Here is a 16,863-nt window from a genome sequence, read left to right on the forward strand (position 1 = left end):
TTGTGTAATCTTCTTTTGAGCAGTCAGTTTGTTTGGTTGATTCCAAATTCATCATTAGCAGGTAATGCACTTTTAAAGTAGCTACACATCAAATGCATCCATGAGCACTTTATCCCAAAGCTAATAGCTATTAAGCGAGCCTCTAATTCAATTTGGTGAAGAAAATTGGTTTTGAATGTCCCCCGCTCCAATTAATCGTTTCTCAGATACATTCAGATTTTTTTCTCTCTCTTTGCAACATTACTTAAAGCAATTTTTTTGTGGAAATTACAGTGTTATATTAAACCACAAATCCATTACAAATGATTCAGTTACCATAAGCCCTGAGCTGAACTGTGTGCGTGTGATTTCCATTGTGAATATCCACCCTGCGTCAAGGATTTCCCAGCTGCATTTGACACTAGTAGTTTTGGCAAAACACGATGAGCTCTAAGCAGATTTATCGAAAGGAAGCCGCTGGAGCTGAGGTCATCCAACAACGAACAGCGACAGGGGGCTGCGAGGTCACCGAAATAAAGATAAATGCGAATCAGAATAGGCGAGGCTGCGGCAATGGGGCTAATAAGAAACTGTTTTTATCTTTTTACAATTTAAATTGTAACCTTGAGCATGCAGACTCCCTGAAGAATAATAATTCCAGGCCCAGCAGTGAGCAAAGTAGCCAAACTAAAGAGGCATTAGAGGCTTTGAATGAAATATATGGCCGCGACGCCTCTCCGGCCCATCCACAATCAATTGGATTCTTTTGCTTTAATATTTACTCGCAGCGATGAGATGCTAGTCTGCATGGTGATGAACAGTCTACCCCTGGCGTTTGAAGGTGACCTGTCACCGAGTATGGACAAATCTCTCGCTCGCAGAAATGTAGAAAATAAATCATTAAAGGCAGGCGGGCATCTCATTCTGGAATTTAAATCACTCCCAGATTTATGATTTAAATTAATGCTTCGTTTAGTCAAAAGAATGGAGGCTGAGACAAATGATGTTTGGTACTGAAGCCATCCTAATATTGATTACTGGATGTCAGTGCAATCTCTTGTTTATATCAAGCACTCTCCTGTGACAGGGTGGCCAATAGGAGTCACCCGTATGATAAGAGGGCGAAATATAGCTGCTTCTATTCAGCCAGCCGGAGGGGAGAAACAAACTCCTTTCAGCCTTTAATTGCAACATAAATTAGGTTTTTAAGTGAAATAGACAGTGTTTTCCATTCCCGTCTCCCAGCGAATTCCCTCACTGCTCTGGATCATTACGGCATTAAAACGGAAAGGTCATTTCGCCAGAGAACCGAGAGAGATATCACATCTGGGTGTTTTAAAAGAGTGCCAGAGAAAACACACAACTGTGAAAATAAACTCTTAGCTGCGGTGCTCTGCTGACTTCTGCTTTTCGGAGCACCGTGATTGACTCTAATGGTTTTGGACTGTGAATGCCTATTATGTCCTGCTTATAAGCCCTTTCTGCAGCTGGAATCCAGAGTCTGAAATCATTTGACAGATATAGAGATGACTTTAGAACAGAGGAACTCAGCTAAACTCTCCAGACAGGTGTGGACAATGTCATGAGCAGGAAGTGAGCCGGTGCTATATTAAAACAGCTGCATATGCTGTGATGATTTATTTAGAGTTATTTATTTATTTATTACACTGCAAGTGTATTTTTTTTAAAAATGTCAGTTATAGGGGGTTAACCCAGAACACACAATAAATACAACAATAATAATAATAATAATAATAATAATACATTATAATTATTATTATTATTATTATTATTATTAAGTTTGCTGTAAATGGTTGAAATGGCATTCAGGGTTTCTAAAAGGGTTTCTAAACTGTAAAAAAACATTCTAAGTGGTGTAGTGAGTACGGTATTTTACAAGAAAATACTATTTTATTCATTCTGCTTGAAAATATGTTTAGTTAAATGTTATTTGTATTTGAATTTTTTTGTGAAACATATTAGGAATTTCTGAGTGAAAATTGTTTAAAGATAAATCCTGCACCATTTTTTTTTTCAGTGTATGGTGTTGTGTATGGTTGCTTCTGTTTTTCCCCCCTCAAATATGAATAATTTTCTATTCCACCACTGATATGTATTCTGATGGAGATTTGCAGTATAGTCTAGAACAGATTTAGTCTGAAGTGTTGATAGTAAGTGTGTGAAGGACATTGTACTCTCCTCTGGACTTGTTGGTGTTGATGCAAATTGGATGGGCTATTGTTTCTTCTGTATTAAATATTCAACTCAATCACTCTCACAGGCTCACAACACTATTATTAATTACAAAAACAGAGAGAAAAACAGTCAGCCAGTTTAAGCTGGAGCCAAATAGCCAAACACCCTGAGCGAGAGAGGAGGAGGCGAACGTGATTAAGCTCAGTGCTCGCTTCCCTTTTGATTCTTCCCCAGCTTTTTTTTCAAGGAGGTGGGGGTTCCCTTCTCTTACAATGTGGATTGTTCCATTGACTCACAGGAAACGGCACAATTACAGATCACAAACCAAGCAAAACATGTGCCTGGAAGACACACAAACAGTGATCCATTCCCTCGCATTGAATTGACCTGAACCAAAACCAACACCTGCCCCTTTCAGCAAAATGAATTGTTTGGTTATTTATCCATATTTATTTTCTTTCTTTCCTTTCTTGTGACTCACACATTTGCAGCCTTCGGGTTAAGAAATGCAAGGAGGTGAAAAGAAACTCTCTCTTGGTGGCCACTGGGTGCCATTTTGCATCTGATTCCTTGCCACGGCAACGTTAATGGACCTTAAATCCTCTCTGTAATTAGATGGGGGAATTGTGTGTATCACCAGCCAGATGATGCTGCCATAATGAAATAAGCGACAAACTTTCAGGCATGTATGTGCGCACATGTTTGTGTGGGTTTCTCTGATTTAGCAAGTTAGCATGCTCAGACCTGGCCTAGACCTGGCGTTTAGCATTTTGGGGACGTGGGGAGTGTGAGCCTGTCATGTCAGGGCTGGTGACAGGTGTCTATGTTAGGGCCAGAATTAAAAGTGAAGGGGGGAAGATGATGGGTGGGCTTCCCACCATCGATGAGGTCAGGCCGCTAATTCCGCCAGGCTTCTTCTGGCAGAGGAGGCCAGTACTCAAGAGATGGATCTGTAGAGAGACCACAGCTGTAAGCATGGAGGAGCTAATTGGTCCTTATCTTGCTGTCCCATTCATCTTCATTTTTTACCAATTACTGAGCATTATCTGTGTTCTCAGTTGGATATGGGAGTTAATCCTTTTTGGTTAAGCTGCTAGTGCAGCTTGCAGATTTCCATTGGTGGAGCAGGGGTAAAGAGTCAGGGCGAAAAAAAAAAACTAACTCTGGAAACTTCTCATCATTGTACACAGGAAGGAATTGATTGGAAATGACATCACGGGAGGGAAAGAAAAAAACAGCGGGGAGGTCGGGAATCAGTTATTGGTGTTATAATTCAAGCTCTTGTTTGCAAACATTGCAGTGCCATTGATTAAGTTGTTTTCATTGCGCTTGCCATTATTGACTTGTTAAAAACATATTTTCTTCTCATCCGTGGTTTCAAATGTGCAGCCAGACAACCAGTGGTGTTTCAAATCTTGTAATAATTACTCAAAATATATAAATTTGTGGCAGAGTTATCCCTTTTTTTGACGCATGAGTTGAAGAATCACTTCAAAGGGGAACTAACAAACTTTGAAGCAGTCAAAATCTCTCTTATTATATACTTAGACATATGGGTATGCTTGCAAACACATTAATAACTGTAAGACTCATGCCTCTTATTGTACTTGTTACACTGTCAAGAGCGATCTCGTCACAAATTCAGTGCATCACTGCGTGAAGTGCTCAACAATACTTTTAACTGACACTGAGGAAGTCGGGCGCGGTGCGATATGCCTGATGAGTGCCGTCACATTTCCTCAACACCTATCAGAAAACATAGACCCTAAGCCCATTGTCTTTATAGCAGGCACATCCATCATGCATCTGGGCTGCATCATGTCTTTATAATCAGCCAGCTTGTACATCGAGCCCTCATTTAGCATAAAGCATTCGTGCTCAATGCCAGGCCTCTTAAAATAGCTCCCCATAGAGGACGGATTGAGTGAGCCTTGCCTCCTGCTCTTTGATAGGGATCTGTTTGGTCACACACAGCACCAGCTGTCATCTCAGCCTCGACTGCTGTGATTTAATTAGTCTGTTTATGTCCTTTCTAATAATAAATCCCACACTGTGGAAGGACAAATCCAACAAGGGTTGCGCTTTGTTTTTCAGTCTGGCAGCCTCGCACTGCTAAACGTGGCACGGCAACGGCAAACAAAAGAAAGTTTTCGTTTAATTGTGTCTGTCTGACTTTCACTTTTTCTTCCTCTTTTCTCATGCCTTCATCAAGTCAGGTTGATATAGTTATAGCTAATCTCTTTTTTGGATGATATTTGGTTAAATATTTCTTAATTCAGCTTAAAATGATGATGTTTCCTGTGATTTAGATAAATAGTATAGAAGTTCGTTCTTTTAGTAAAGTATCTAAAAAATAATATATATAAAAAATAAATAATGCCACATGGACTTTTGACATTTGAGTGATGATGCACATGAATCTCAACAATTTGTTTGTATCATCACTCAAACCAAGGCCATATGGAATTTTTCATATATGTGACCCGGGACCACAAAACCAGTCTTAAGTGTCAATTTTTCAAAATTGAGATTTATACATCCTCTGAAAGCTGATAATAAATAAGCTTTCCATTGATGTGTGGTTTGTTAGGATAAGACAATATTTGGCCGAGATACAACTATTTGAAAATATGGAATCTGAGGTTGCGAAAAAATCTAAATATTGAGAAAATCGTCTTTAAAGTTGTCCAAATGAAGTTCTTAACAATGCATATCACTAATCAAAAATTAAGTTTTGATATATTTACGGTAGGAAATTTTTGAAATATCTTCATGGAACATGATCTTTGCTTAATATCCTAATGATTTTTGGCATAAAAGAATAATCAATAATTTTGACCCATACAATGTTTTTTGGCTATTGCTAAAAATATACCCCAGCGACTTGAGACTGGTTTTGTGGTCCCATATTTAAATGCTTTAATAGAACTAAATGTAAAGAAAACATGTAGCTGTGTTCTGTGTGTTTTAATAATATGAATATGAATGGTGATTCATTTAAACTACTTACATTTTTTGAGTTTTTAATCAATTAATCAAAGCGAACAGTTACTCACTTAACTTAGATTCATAGACATTCTATGAACCAGTTCATAGACATTCTCTTCAGGAAACTTTCCTGGCAAAATTAAAGTGCAATAAAATCATCATCATATTCATGATAAACTTAAACTAAATCATCACAAATATAATATGAAAATGTGATATATTTCCCAGAAGTCTGCTGAGTGAAAAACCAGCCTGCAGCTAAACGGTAAAAACACATTGTTCACTTCCTAGCCACATCTGAGTCGCACCAGCAGAAATCAGGGCAATGATTCATTCCCTATTGCTCGCTGTCTGAGTCCCACTGTAGGCATTTAGCATCACAGATAGCCAGTTTCTTCAAAACTTCCCTTACCTGTGTCAGTTTAGATTGCTGAATGCCGTTTTGTCTCACCTTAAACATCAGCAGGGCTCTTCACAGGAAGGCAGGAAGCATTAGTAATAGCTCTGAGACCACGATGAGAGCCAGGGCTGAGTTTAGAGAGACACGCGGCCTCTCCTGGGCATTCATTTTTCTGAATGCCTCTATTAGTGTGTTGTGCTCCTGGGAAGCAGGTGACAGATAAGTGGAGAGCGTCACACATTTTAATAGAATTTCAAAAAGATAACTCGATAATCACTTACTTTTTTAATGAAGTCGAATTGCTTGTTTTAATTCCGGTTGCATCGACAGCTAAGCATCAGCATAAAATTGAATATGCATGATTTTGGAAGAGGGGGAGTTGGGTGTAAAAATGTGCAAAGAGCTGGTGTACACAAATGCCTACAACTGCAGAAACAGATTACAGAATGGGAATTGATTAAACATTATTTATGTAATGATCCGTATCATGCTCTATCATCTCTGAAAAGCAGCACAGCTCCACATTTCTGCAGTGAGCATAGCCGGCACCAACATGGTACAAGTTCATGCAGATATTTGTGTGGCCGCAGACTAAATTAAATAAATAAGTAACCGGTTTACTTGTCGAGCCTCATCAACATTAAAACTCGTTCTTCATTAATTGGATGAATTAATTTTGAGCCGTTTGATTCAGTTGTGAGACGTGGTGGGTTGCCCGTCCCTCTTTACTAATCTGTCAGGTTGCATTTATGAGTGGAATTGAGTGACCTTTGGAGGCAAAGATAGGGATGAAGAGATCTGCGCAATTTGAAAAGACAATGTCACATGGTGTAAATGCAATGCATGTAATAAATGACATTCAACCTTTCACACACAATAAGCCTCTGTGGTTCATAATGTGAAAGATGCATGCGATTTGACTGCTTAGAATATTCCTCTGATAGTTCACCTCACTGCACTCAATTACGGGAGAGAAACAAACCAGTGTGTGATGCGTAACCGTCGCACCTTATGATGACAGAGAGGATGTGTTGCAATTGGAATATTGCTATGATTATTGCAGTGATAATAACATTGCTGCAATTAGAACATGAGAAATGAAGGTGCGGCCATTATCACTCAAGGGTATCAATCATGCCTGGAGCCCCATTAACCCAAACCAGACAAGCAATCCTACTCTGGGTCAGGCTTTATGCCAGAACAAATCATCCCACCACCTCAAGAAAGTAGCCTGCATTTATTCCATGTAGTACATGTATGAAATACAGGAATCTGTGCAATAATCTTTTTTTTTTTTTTTTTTAATTGACTTTTTATTGGAGGACCTGAAACATAATTTTTTAAGGTTTAATTAAAAATTAAAAAAATAAAATTAATTCAATATTCACCCTCATATGATATTTTGGTGTCATTGAGATAATGTTATATGTTTTTATTAATATTTTTAATCAGTTTTTATTATTATATTCTCTGTTTTTATTAAAATTTTAGTTTAGTTTAGTTTTTTGGTATATGTCTGAACAGTTTTTATTCATTTTTTATTTTAGTTTCACTTATTTTAGGACTTTAGTAGTAGTTGTAGAATACTGAGGGTGAGTAAATAATGACATCATTTCCATTTTTGGGTGAACTATCCCTTTAAGCACATTCAATAAGACCAAAGCGGTATGACAAACATAACAAATCTCCTTTCACAAGGAATTTCAGAATCACACAAAGATGCAGCCTCTGCAATGTGATGCTAATTTTGTAATTAGAACAGATGATGCAAGAGGCTGTCTTATCCACTGGAAAGCCTTCCCATGGACTCGTGCACTTTGTGATTGATAACGCCATTCGATACATTTCATTTTAGAGTCCTAGTCAAATGACAACTGCATGCCATTGACCGAAAGCAATCTTCTTAAACGGGACCCTTTGCTCAGTATCTGATGGAAATTATCCCCCCCTCTCTCTGCTCTGCCTGGGTGTCACAGTCCCTCAGGGAGGGGGGTTATTGATTGGACTTGAATATATTGTACCCTCAGTGGAAACATCTGCTGGTAATGTCCGCTCCCTTCTGCTTTCCCTAAACCAGCAGTAGTTTATGGAGAATGATACGGGACTCATTTAAGCTGAAACCAATTCAATTTGAAATTAGGTGTGCTTTCAGTAATGTGCTGAAGCCTCTGTCTGGGCATCTCGGACCATGCAGGTAATTGCATTAACCAGCTCAAGTTACAGTGTCTGAGACCAAACTGTTGCGCTCACCAGAAAAAAAAAAGTGAGCGATGAATCTTTTATTAGCGTTAATATACCAATGCGTTAATTTAATTTTATTTTATTTTATTTTATTTTATTTTATTTTATTTTATTTTATTTTATTTTATTTTATTTTATTTTATTTTATTTTCCAATGGGGCAAAATCTAAATGCCCCTAAAAAAAGAGTATAGAGGCCAAATGAAATGGTCAATAAAATAAAATTAAGATAAATATTAAGATAAAATGTACTTCAATTATATGTTTTTATATAAAATGAAGAATGTCATATCATTTTGTTTTCATCACATACAACGTAACAAATAGCGATGCTGGACCAAAAGTACTCCACCATATGCCAAGAACTGCTGCTGGGCCTTTATCCTCCTAGAGGAAGAATAATAAATAAATAATAAAACAATGCTGTCTGTCTCCCCCAATAATCCCTACCACATGTTAGCTTTGATGCTTGTGGGGGGATTGTGTGGTGGGGGATGTTGCGGGTCTGCGTAATTATGCTACCTCATCAAACCAGAGATATTTTGTTGCCATTATTTTTTACACTCACAACTGTGTAATAGATGTTTTTCTTTAGCCTCTGTTTCTTATTAAGCACTCTCACTTCAGAGTGAGCATAGTAAATGCCTATTTTACACGAGGATGCAGTTTCTCTGTTCTTGTGGCTTCAAATATCGCTTGCAACAAATACTCAAGCATCTGTGGGTGTTTTTTCAGCGCTGCATGAGTGTTGGTGATAGTGTACTGGTCTGTTTCTTTTTTATTATCATTTTGGAGGGATATTAACAAATTCAAGATGTTATTTTTTATGATTAGCATTAAGATTATAAACAGGAAGAAAAGACTTTAAAGTTTTTCTCAATGACACAGAAAGTCCGTGGGTGGCTACTTCAAAGTGAAATACCTTTCTTTAACGGCCCTTAATGAGTTACAGCATTTAACAGCCTTGACTAGCTATGCCTTCTGGGAAAAAGAAAACAATCTATACCCTTACTAGTGAAGCAGTCTCGTGTCTGTTTATGAGGGACCTATGCTTTTATTCTAATAACACTTTCTCTACGCAGGTGGAGCGCTGCTTTTTTATGGTTGAAGGTCCTTTGTTATAGCCAGAGTGCATTTATGAGTGGCCTGTATCATGTTTACAATTAAAATGTAGCATGATTTGTTGTTTGAATGAGAAATCTGTGGCAAAAAAAGCCTGCCCAGTTGTTTAAAAATCGATTATTGTTTATGGCAGCCAGTGAGACCTTTTCATAACAATGGGCATAGCAAAAAATAACAATCTGCCATTCTGAAACGCCACATGAAAAACTGTTAAATTGTTATTCTGATTCAACAGCTCATCAAAAGGCGGAAGATTTTGGCTCTCAAATCAAAGGGACGAGCAAAAGAATGTCTGTTTAGATAAGAGCATTTACAACATACCGCTCCGCCGCATTGTGCTCGCAAACAAAGATGGATAGGCCAGAAACAAGTCATTTAATTAGCGCTGGAACCCCCGTCTCCAACTCCGGCAGCCAATTACACATTCCAACGGCATCTGCAGGTCCTATTTCACGGGAAGAAAGCAAATCTTCCCTGGCTCGGCTTCATACAGTACATCTTTCCTCTTCCATTTAAGAGAAGGTAAATAGCAGAGATTGACAGCTTCATTAGACAGCATCTAAGGAGCAGGCAGGGCGGATTGTCGCTTAAATAGTGGGCTTTTACTGGAGGGCTAACCGGCGACCTCAGATCAATTACAGCTGACATTATTGTTTGTCGTGAGCTCTTCCAGGACAGAGGAGTAGAGGCAAAATGGGTCCAGGCTCTGCTGAAAATGTAATTTTCCTCCTCTTTTGCTTTCATTCCACAAACAATAAATCACTCAGTTGAAGAGATAATAAAGTGCCAAGTAGGAGCTGGTTTAATTTTTGTCAAGGGAAAGCTTCCTCCCTCACAGGATAATGCAGGCTGCTAGTGCTCAGAAAGCCAGCTTTCACCAGACAATGGCTGCTTCAGACTGTCTCTTTTTAAGGATCACTGGAATCAAAGTTCATCTGTTTGACAATAATATGTTAGTTCTTCACTCATGCAAATTGCAGCAGTTTATCCCTCTTGTTGGCTAAATAAGTTCAAAAAGAGTAGGCATTGACATGACACTCAAAAAAAAAAAAAAAAAAAAAACTTTCTTGCTCATTTAAAAATTATAGTATTAAAAATTAAATTCATTCAGACAATGACCTGAACACCACATCCCCTATGGTGAACATGTTTTTAATTCCTGAATTAAAATGATTTTTTAATATTTTTAGTGTAGCTTAGAATCAGATATATTATGTGGTTTTACTGCCCACATGAATAATAATAATAATAATAATAATAATAATAATAATAATAATAATAATATCTATTTTTAAGAAGCAAGAGAGTTTTTATCCTTAGTTCAGGTCAAATCCCAAGAAAATAATAATATATACAGTGCTGCTTGAAAGTTTTGAACCGTTTAGAATTTTCTATATTTCAGTTCAGTTCAATTTATTTATATAGCACATTTAAAAACAACCATGGTTGACCAAAGTAAAAAATAAAATAAAAATAAAAATATTTCTGTATAAATATAACTCAAAAGATCATCGGATTTTCTGAAAGTTGACAGAGAACCCAATCAAACAAATCAAACAAATGAACTGAAAAGATACTTTGTCATTTATTTATTCAGGAAAATGATCTAATATTACATATCAGTGAGTGGCAAAAGTATGTGAATCTCTAGGATTAACAGTTAATTTGAAGGTGAAATTAGAGTCCATCTGTTCATAGGAGTTTCTATCAGTGGAATGACTATCACGTGTCAGTGTGTGCCCTATTTTATTTAAAGAACAGGGATTTATCAAAGTCTGATGTTTGTAGAAGTGAATCATGGTTCAAAAAAAGTGTTGTTGTTGCTCATCAGGCTAGAAAAGGTTACAAAACCATCTCTCAAGAGTTTGGACTTCCCAAATCCACAGTCAGACAGACTGTGTAAGGAGCGGTCCACCAGCAAAGATCACTCCAAAAGCAAGATGTGTGATAGTCTGCGAGGTTACAAAGGACCCCAGGGTAACTTCTAAGCAACTAAAGGCCTTTCTCACATTGGCTAATGTTAAAGTTCATGAGTCCACCATCAGAAGAGCTTGCCACCATTGATGAAACAATGGATTCTGAGTGATACCAGCAAATTCTAAAGGAAAATGTCAGGACATCAGTCTGAGAACTGAATCTCAAGAGAAAGTGGGTCATGGAGCAAGACAACAACTCCAAGCACACAAGTCATTTTACTAAAGAATGGTGAAAGAAGAACAAAGTTAATGTTTTGGAGTGGCCAAGTCTAAGTCTGGACCTTGATCAAATTGAAATGTTGTGGAAGGACCTGAAGCAAGCAGTTCATAGGAGGAAACCCACCAACATCACTGAGTTGAAGTGGTTCTGTACTGAGGAATGGGCAAAAATTCCAACAAGCCATTGTGCAGGACTGATAGGCAGTTGCAAGAAACTTTTGCTGCCATTATTGCTGCAAAAAGGGGGCCGCACCAGATACTGAAAGCAAAGATTCAAATACTTTTGCCACTCACCGATATTTAACACTGAATAATTTCTCTCAATAAATAAATGACCAAGTATATATTTTTTGTCTCCTTTGTTTGATTGTATTCTCTCTGTCTGCATCTATCTATCTATCTATCTATCTATCTATCTATCTATCTATCTATCTATCTATCTATCTATCTATCTATCTATCTATCTATCTATCTATCTATCTATCCATCCATCCATCCATCCGTCCATCCGTCCATCCGTCCATCTGTCTGTCTGTCTGTCTGTCTGGTATTCATAGTAACAGTAATTTTTGGTTGATGGTCTTCAGAGAGTATGACATTTACATTTCTCTAATTTCTAATGTATTCTCAGGACTCTACTGTAAGTTTGAATTGGCACAAATCGTCTGAAGCTTTACATCTTGAAATAATATATAAATTATATGCTCAGGTGTCTTAAATTGTTATTGATTTTGTCCTTTTGCAATTAAATCAATAATCAGCAACACCAAAAAAGGTGTCTTTATAAAATAAAAATCTTTATTAACAAGGTAAATTCATTAATATAGTAAAATGGCATTGACAGTGTCAGCATGTTTTTTTTTAGTTTTGTTTTGAGACAAACCTGTTGAAAACGACAAAAGAGGGAAAAAAAACAGTTGATGAACAATGCAACTGTTTCATCAGACATCTGGATTTTAGACATCCACAGTTCATTGCCTTTCAGTCTGTCTGAAAAGCCTTGGTGGACCCCTTTTAGCTTGTATCATGTTTTCATATGCTTTTCAATAGGCCATTATGGCTGAAACATCACTTAAGGATGGCGGAACATGAAAGGAGGTGGGACGGGAGAGAGATTAGGCCCCTGAGAGCAGTCTGCTACTGTAAGCCCGCAGTCGTTCACACACACAGAGTTCTGCTTTGTGGAAGTCGGTCAACACAACAGATATCATTCACCACCAGGCTGATAAAGGACGCCCATTTAAATGACAAAAGCAAAGTGATATCAGACTTTAATACGTTTCTCCTCTCTCTTGTAAATGTTGATTTCCTGAAATCCAGTCAGATCTTCTTGAGCGAATCACAAAGGCATGCCGGCACTCAATCCGGCTCTCGAAAGCTCTGAAATGTAGATACGTGCATGAATGCCTCTCTCAATTTGTTTTCAACATGGCGCAGTAAGTATTCTGCAATCACACGCTGGCGCCGTGGCAGGTTTTAATTGAGTCCGGTCCTGCAAGCGGTAATTGATTCAGACTCTGCACTCGAGGAGAGACACCTTTACAAGGTGCTGCTTGGCCTCTCGTTCTTTTAATCTCCACCTCCTTTTTAATGTTGGGGAATGTGTTTTCCCTGTGAATCTGCTGGTCATCTTTCTTATGGAAATGTACAATGCTTCTCTGAGGAGCGGTGACACTGAAGCCTCCCTCCCCATCATCCTCCTTTTTTTTTTTTCTTTCTGAAGTAGACTGTCTCACAGCCCTTGGCCACTGATATTTTGCAGAAAAACAGCTCGCTGGATTATCCCTTTGTGTCTCCAGTTACCTTGAGCCAGGCAATAAAGGGGAAGTGTGGGACAGAGCAGGGGCTGCCCGCTCGCTTAATCGGATCCACTGCGTACACTCAAGTTGTCTTTCAAGCACTCAAGTGGTGCCTTTGACCGCCCAAGACCAAAATTTATCTCGGTTACTTTTGATCCTTTAGTTCAAAGTCAGGAGTGGGAATGAGTGGGTCTTTATTCAGGGACACACACCAGTCTGTGACCTTATTTGTGTGCATATGTCCTTTGAAAAAGCGGGACAGCTTCCTTTCTACCCATTTAATCATTGTCTAAGAATGTAGCACAGTTCGCTTTAGTTATATATATAGTATATGAGTTTAGCATTACATTCACATGTTCTTCTGCAGGATCTGGGTTTTCTTATCAAAATACTTTATATGTCTTAATTATTTCAATCCCAAGGACTTGAAAATAAATGACGCTATAAATGCACTCTGTTATACAAGTAATGAAGTTTCTGGCACAAATACTCGTAATTACCTTGTAGGCATCTCATGATACACACTTAGTTTTAATTGGCTCGTTTTTGCTCATTTGAACTAATGCCTTTCATGTTTGCCTTATTTTTCCACAGATATTTTGAATGCATTTACTATTAATGGTAAAATATTTCCATAATTTTTCCCTTTCCCAACATAATAAAGATTAGTTTAAATTTCACAATTATTAGGTTATTATGAGCGTAAGGCTATATATTACTAACACTGATATGTATTATTAACAACGAAAGTGAATATTTATGTTTCTAATGACCATAATGGCTTGATAATGCTGCACTTATGTATTTTTTATAGTCGGCAGATAGCTTTAATATAATAAAGTATCTAATGTGACGATTATTATTTAATGAATATTTACTCTGTAAGCCACAGTGCTTGCACAATAAGTCACATGTGAATAATTCATAGCGTTTCTCCTTTAAATCTTCCTCCCTTCTTCAGCAGTATGCTTTCTTTTCTGTCACACACACATATAACTTAATGCCAGAAATGATTAATTAATCAGCTACTCTCCTCTCTCATCTTCAGGCTTGGAACTGCCGTTTATGATGATGCCCCACCCCCTGATCCCTGTCAGCCTGCCTCCCGCATCCGTCACCATGGCAATGAGTCAGATGAACCACCTCAGCACCATCGCCAATATGGCCGCCGCAGCACAGGGACAGAGTGCCCCATCCCGAATGGTGACATCAGTGATTAAGGTAACCCACGGCGCCGTTCTCTCATTGTGTCGTGCACATCTCTCATCAGCCATTGAGGGAAGGTGGAGGGGGCTGGGTGGTGTGTGATCCGTGCTTTCATACGGCATTGCAGGGAGCAGTCAGTCAGACAATAGCCTGGGAAAGAAAGAAAGGAAAGGATGCAGAAGGGGTGGGTGGGGGGGTGGACAGTGTCTCAAAAAAACAAAAAAATCACGGACGCTTGTGTATACGTGGAAGTGTGTTGCTGAGAAGAGTGTGTAATGTAATGGCCACCCTGGCTGTGTTTGTTTTTCGTGTTGGCTGTGCAGGAACGGGTCCCTGACAGTCCCTCCCCTGCTCCCTCTCTGGAAGACGGCAGGAGGCCAGGGAGCCGTCCCTCATCCCAGCGTAGCAGCAGCGTCTCCAGCTCTCCCGCACACACGGAGAGCTCCTCCGACAGAATGCGTATGTTCACCTCATAAATCTCTCTCCCACTCTCTTTGTCTCTCAATTTCTCTCCCTCATCTCTTCCAGCGTCTCCACACACCAGCACACACGCGTTCAAGAGCTACTAAATACCACTCTAAAAATGCCTCTTGTTAAGAGCGTAGCACATGTGCATCCCTCCCCGCTTTCTGTTGTTTTCAACAGATGGCAAAAAAGATATTAGCTGTCTTTTTTAATCTTTAAGTTTTGATCTGGCTCATGATGTGCAAAGACAGACCTCAGATATCTTCATCATTAGCTGTGTCATAAAATAAAAACAATGTATTTAATCACTTGCGAGAGCATGTATGTATGTTTCTCTTCATCTCTGATATACTGTATGCTACTGTTTTTTATGGTGTTATTCTGGGAGCAGTGTCTTAACAAGTTACTGTTTGTTTTAATTCAAACTCATTTGAGGTCCAAAAATTGCATTGAAAATATGGGATTTGAACCTTGGAAATAGATTTTTTAAAGAATTAAAGAATTTCAAATAAAGAACATTTATGATGTAAAATAAATAAGACATTTAGGCATATTAATAAGACTATGCTCAATTTCTAAGCCACAAGTCAAATTATTTTTTTTTTACATTTTACACAAACTTCATGCAGTTCCAGTACTGTTGTCTTTGAAGCAAACCCCATTGTTTAATTAGTAAGAGAACTCTGTACCTTTTTGCCTTTTTTGTTTTGAATTACATTTTTACTAAAATTATAATACTAATAATATCATTTGTAGTGAAGAAATTTTATAAAAAAAATACTTGTGGTCTCAGATTTTCACATTTGCTTGTAAAGAGGCATTTATTTATAAACAGACAGTTTTTTTCCCCTTATCTCAGATGTTAAAGAGAATTATACTGAGAATTGCATGCGCCAGACAGAGTGGCAAATGTGATTTTGATTGACTGGCGCATTGATTTGGAGATGAGGTATACCACAAGTCACAAACAGTTGAAAGCCAAGGACGTATTCACCTTCTCTAGCCACTGGACGACGAGGGCTCTTTTCAACTTGAATCATTATTTATCACTCGAGGTGTTTTGCATTGTCGATTGAGAGCGTGTGGAGATGGGAATAATGTGTCTCTGTGTTCTCTCAAAGCTGTGCATCAGAACGGACTGTCAATGAACCAGGCGTTACTGGGCCTGTCTCCCAGCATCTTACCTGGGCCTAAAGAGGGTGATCTGGCAACTCATGACATCAGCCACGAGGCCAAGAGAATGCACCTGGAGAAAGGTCAGAGTTTAGTACATTAAACCAACAAATAACACTGTTGTTTTACTTTATGGAAATGTTTGTGAAATACTTTTGAGTATGACACTGCTGTGCATGAAATCATGTTTTGGTTTCTGTAGTACTCAAAACAATCCATGTTTTTTTTTTTGTTTTTTTTTGTTTTTTAAAGGAAAGAAATAAATACTTGAATTAATACAGGCAAGGATACATAGAAATATCCAAAAGTAACGTAAATATTTTGTAACATTGTAAATGTCTTCACTATTTAAAATAAATTGTTATTTTGAACCTCCTTTTCATCAAAGAATCCTGAAAAAAAAAAAATGTATCCCCATTTCCGCAAACATATTAAGCTGCACAATTGTTTTCAACATTGATATTAATAAGAATTGTTTCCACCAACCAGCATGTTAGAATGATTTCTGAAGAATCATGTGACCCTGAAGACTGGAGTAATGCCTGCTGAAAATTCAGCTTTGCCATCACAGGAATAAATTACTTTAAAATATATTCAAATAAATGTTTTTTTTTTTTTTAATTTTAAATTGTAATAATATTTTACAATATAACTGAACAATTAATGCTACAGTTAATAATATTTCACAATATTACTGAACAATCTCACAAAGGTCTAAACAGAAATAAATGAATAAACGTCTGGAGCGTTCGTTAAAAAACATTTATTTAAACATTGATTGTAATTCTCAGATACCTTACTGAAAATCATCCAAACAAATCTATCAAATTATTTCCAGCTTTTGAATAGAAAGTTGAAGAAAGCTTAACATTTGACAAATGTCTATACTTTTCACTATTTACTTTGGTCTGGCAAAGAAAAAATGAAGTGTCCTTTCATACGCTTTGCATTAAACACAAATTGAAGCAAATAATAGATTTGAGAATTCTCTCCGGGCAGAAGGCAGGGCTGGGGAAGTGTTAGAGAGGGTGATAATGACATTAAAACCACGGTGGAAATCACTGGGCTGCACATCTCCTGCTGGATCTGCCCGGAGAGGA

General features: G+C 37.9%; 1 protein-coding gene across 1 annotated transcript in view; it reads left to right on the top strand.

Annotated features, from left to right (window-relative positions):
* Positions 1-16,863, top strand: part of LOC122146136 (dachshund homolog 1-like) — a 108,093-nt gene that overhangs the window by 63,905 nt on the left and 27,325 nt on the right. Inside the window, exons 4-6 of the mRNA XM_042763854.1 lie at positions 13,968-14,140; positions 14,449-14,584; positions 15,712-15,847. Coding sequence (XP_042619788.1) covers positions 13,968-14,140; positions 14,449-14,584; positions 15,712-15,847 — 445 coding nt within the window. The remainder of the gene's footprint in view (positions 1-13,967; positions 14,141-14,448; positions 14,585-15,711; positions 15,848-16,863) is intronic.

The sequence above is a fragment of the Cyprinus carpio genome, chromosome A9, assembly GCF_018340385.1.
Source record: "Cyprinus carpio isolate SPL01 chromosome A9, ASM1834038v1, whole genome shotgun sequence".
NCBI lineage: Eukaryota > Metazoa > Chordata > Actinopteri > Cypriniformes > Cyprinidae > Cyprinus > Cyprinus carpio.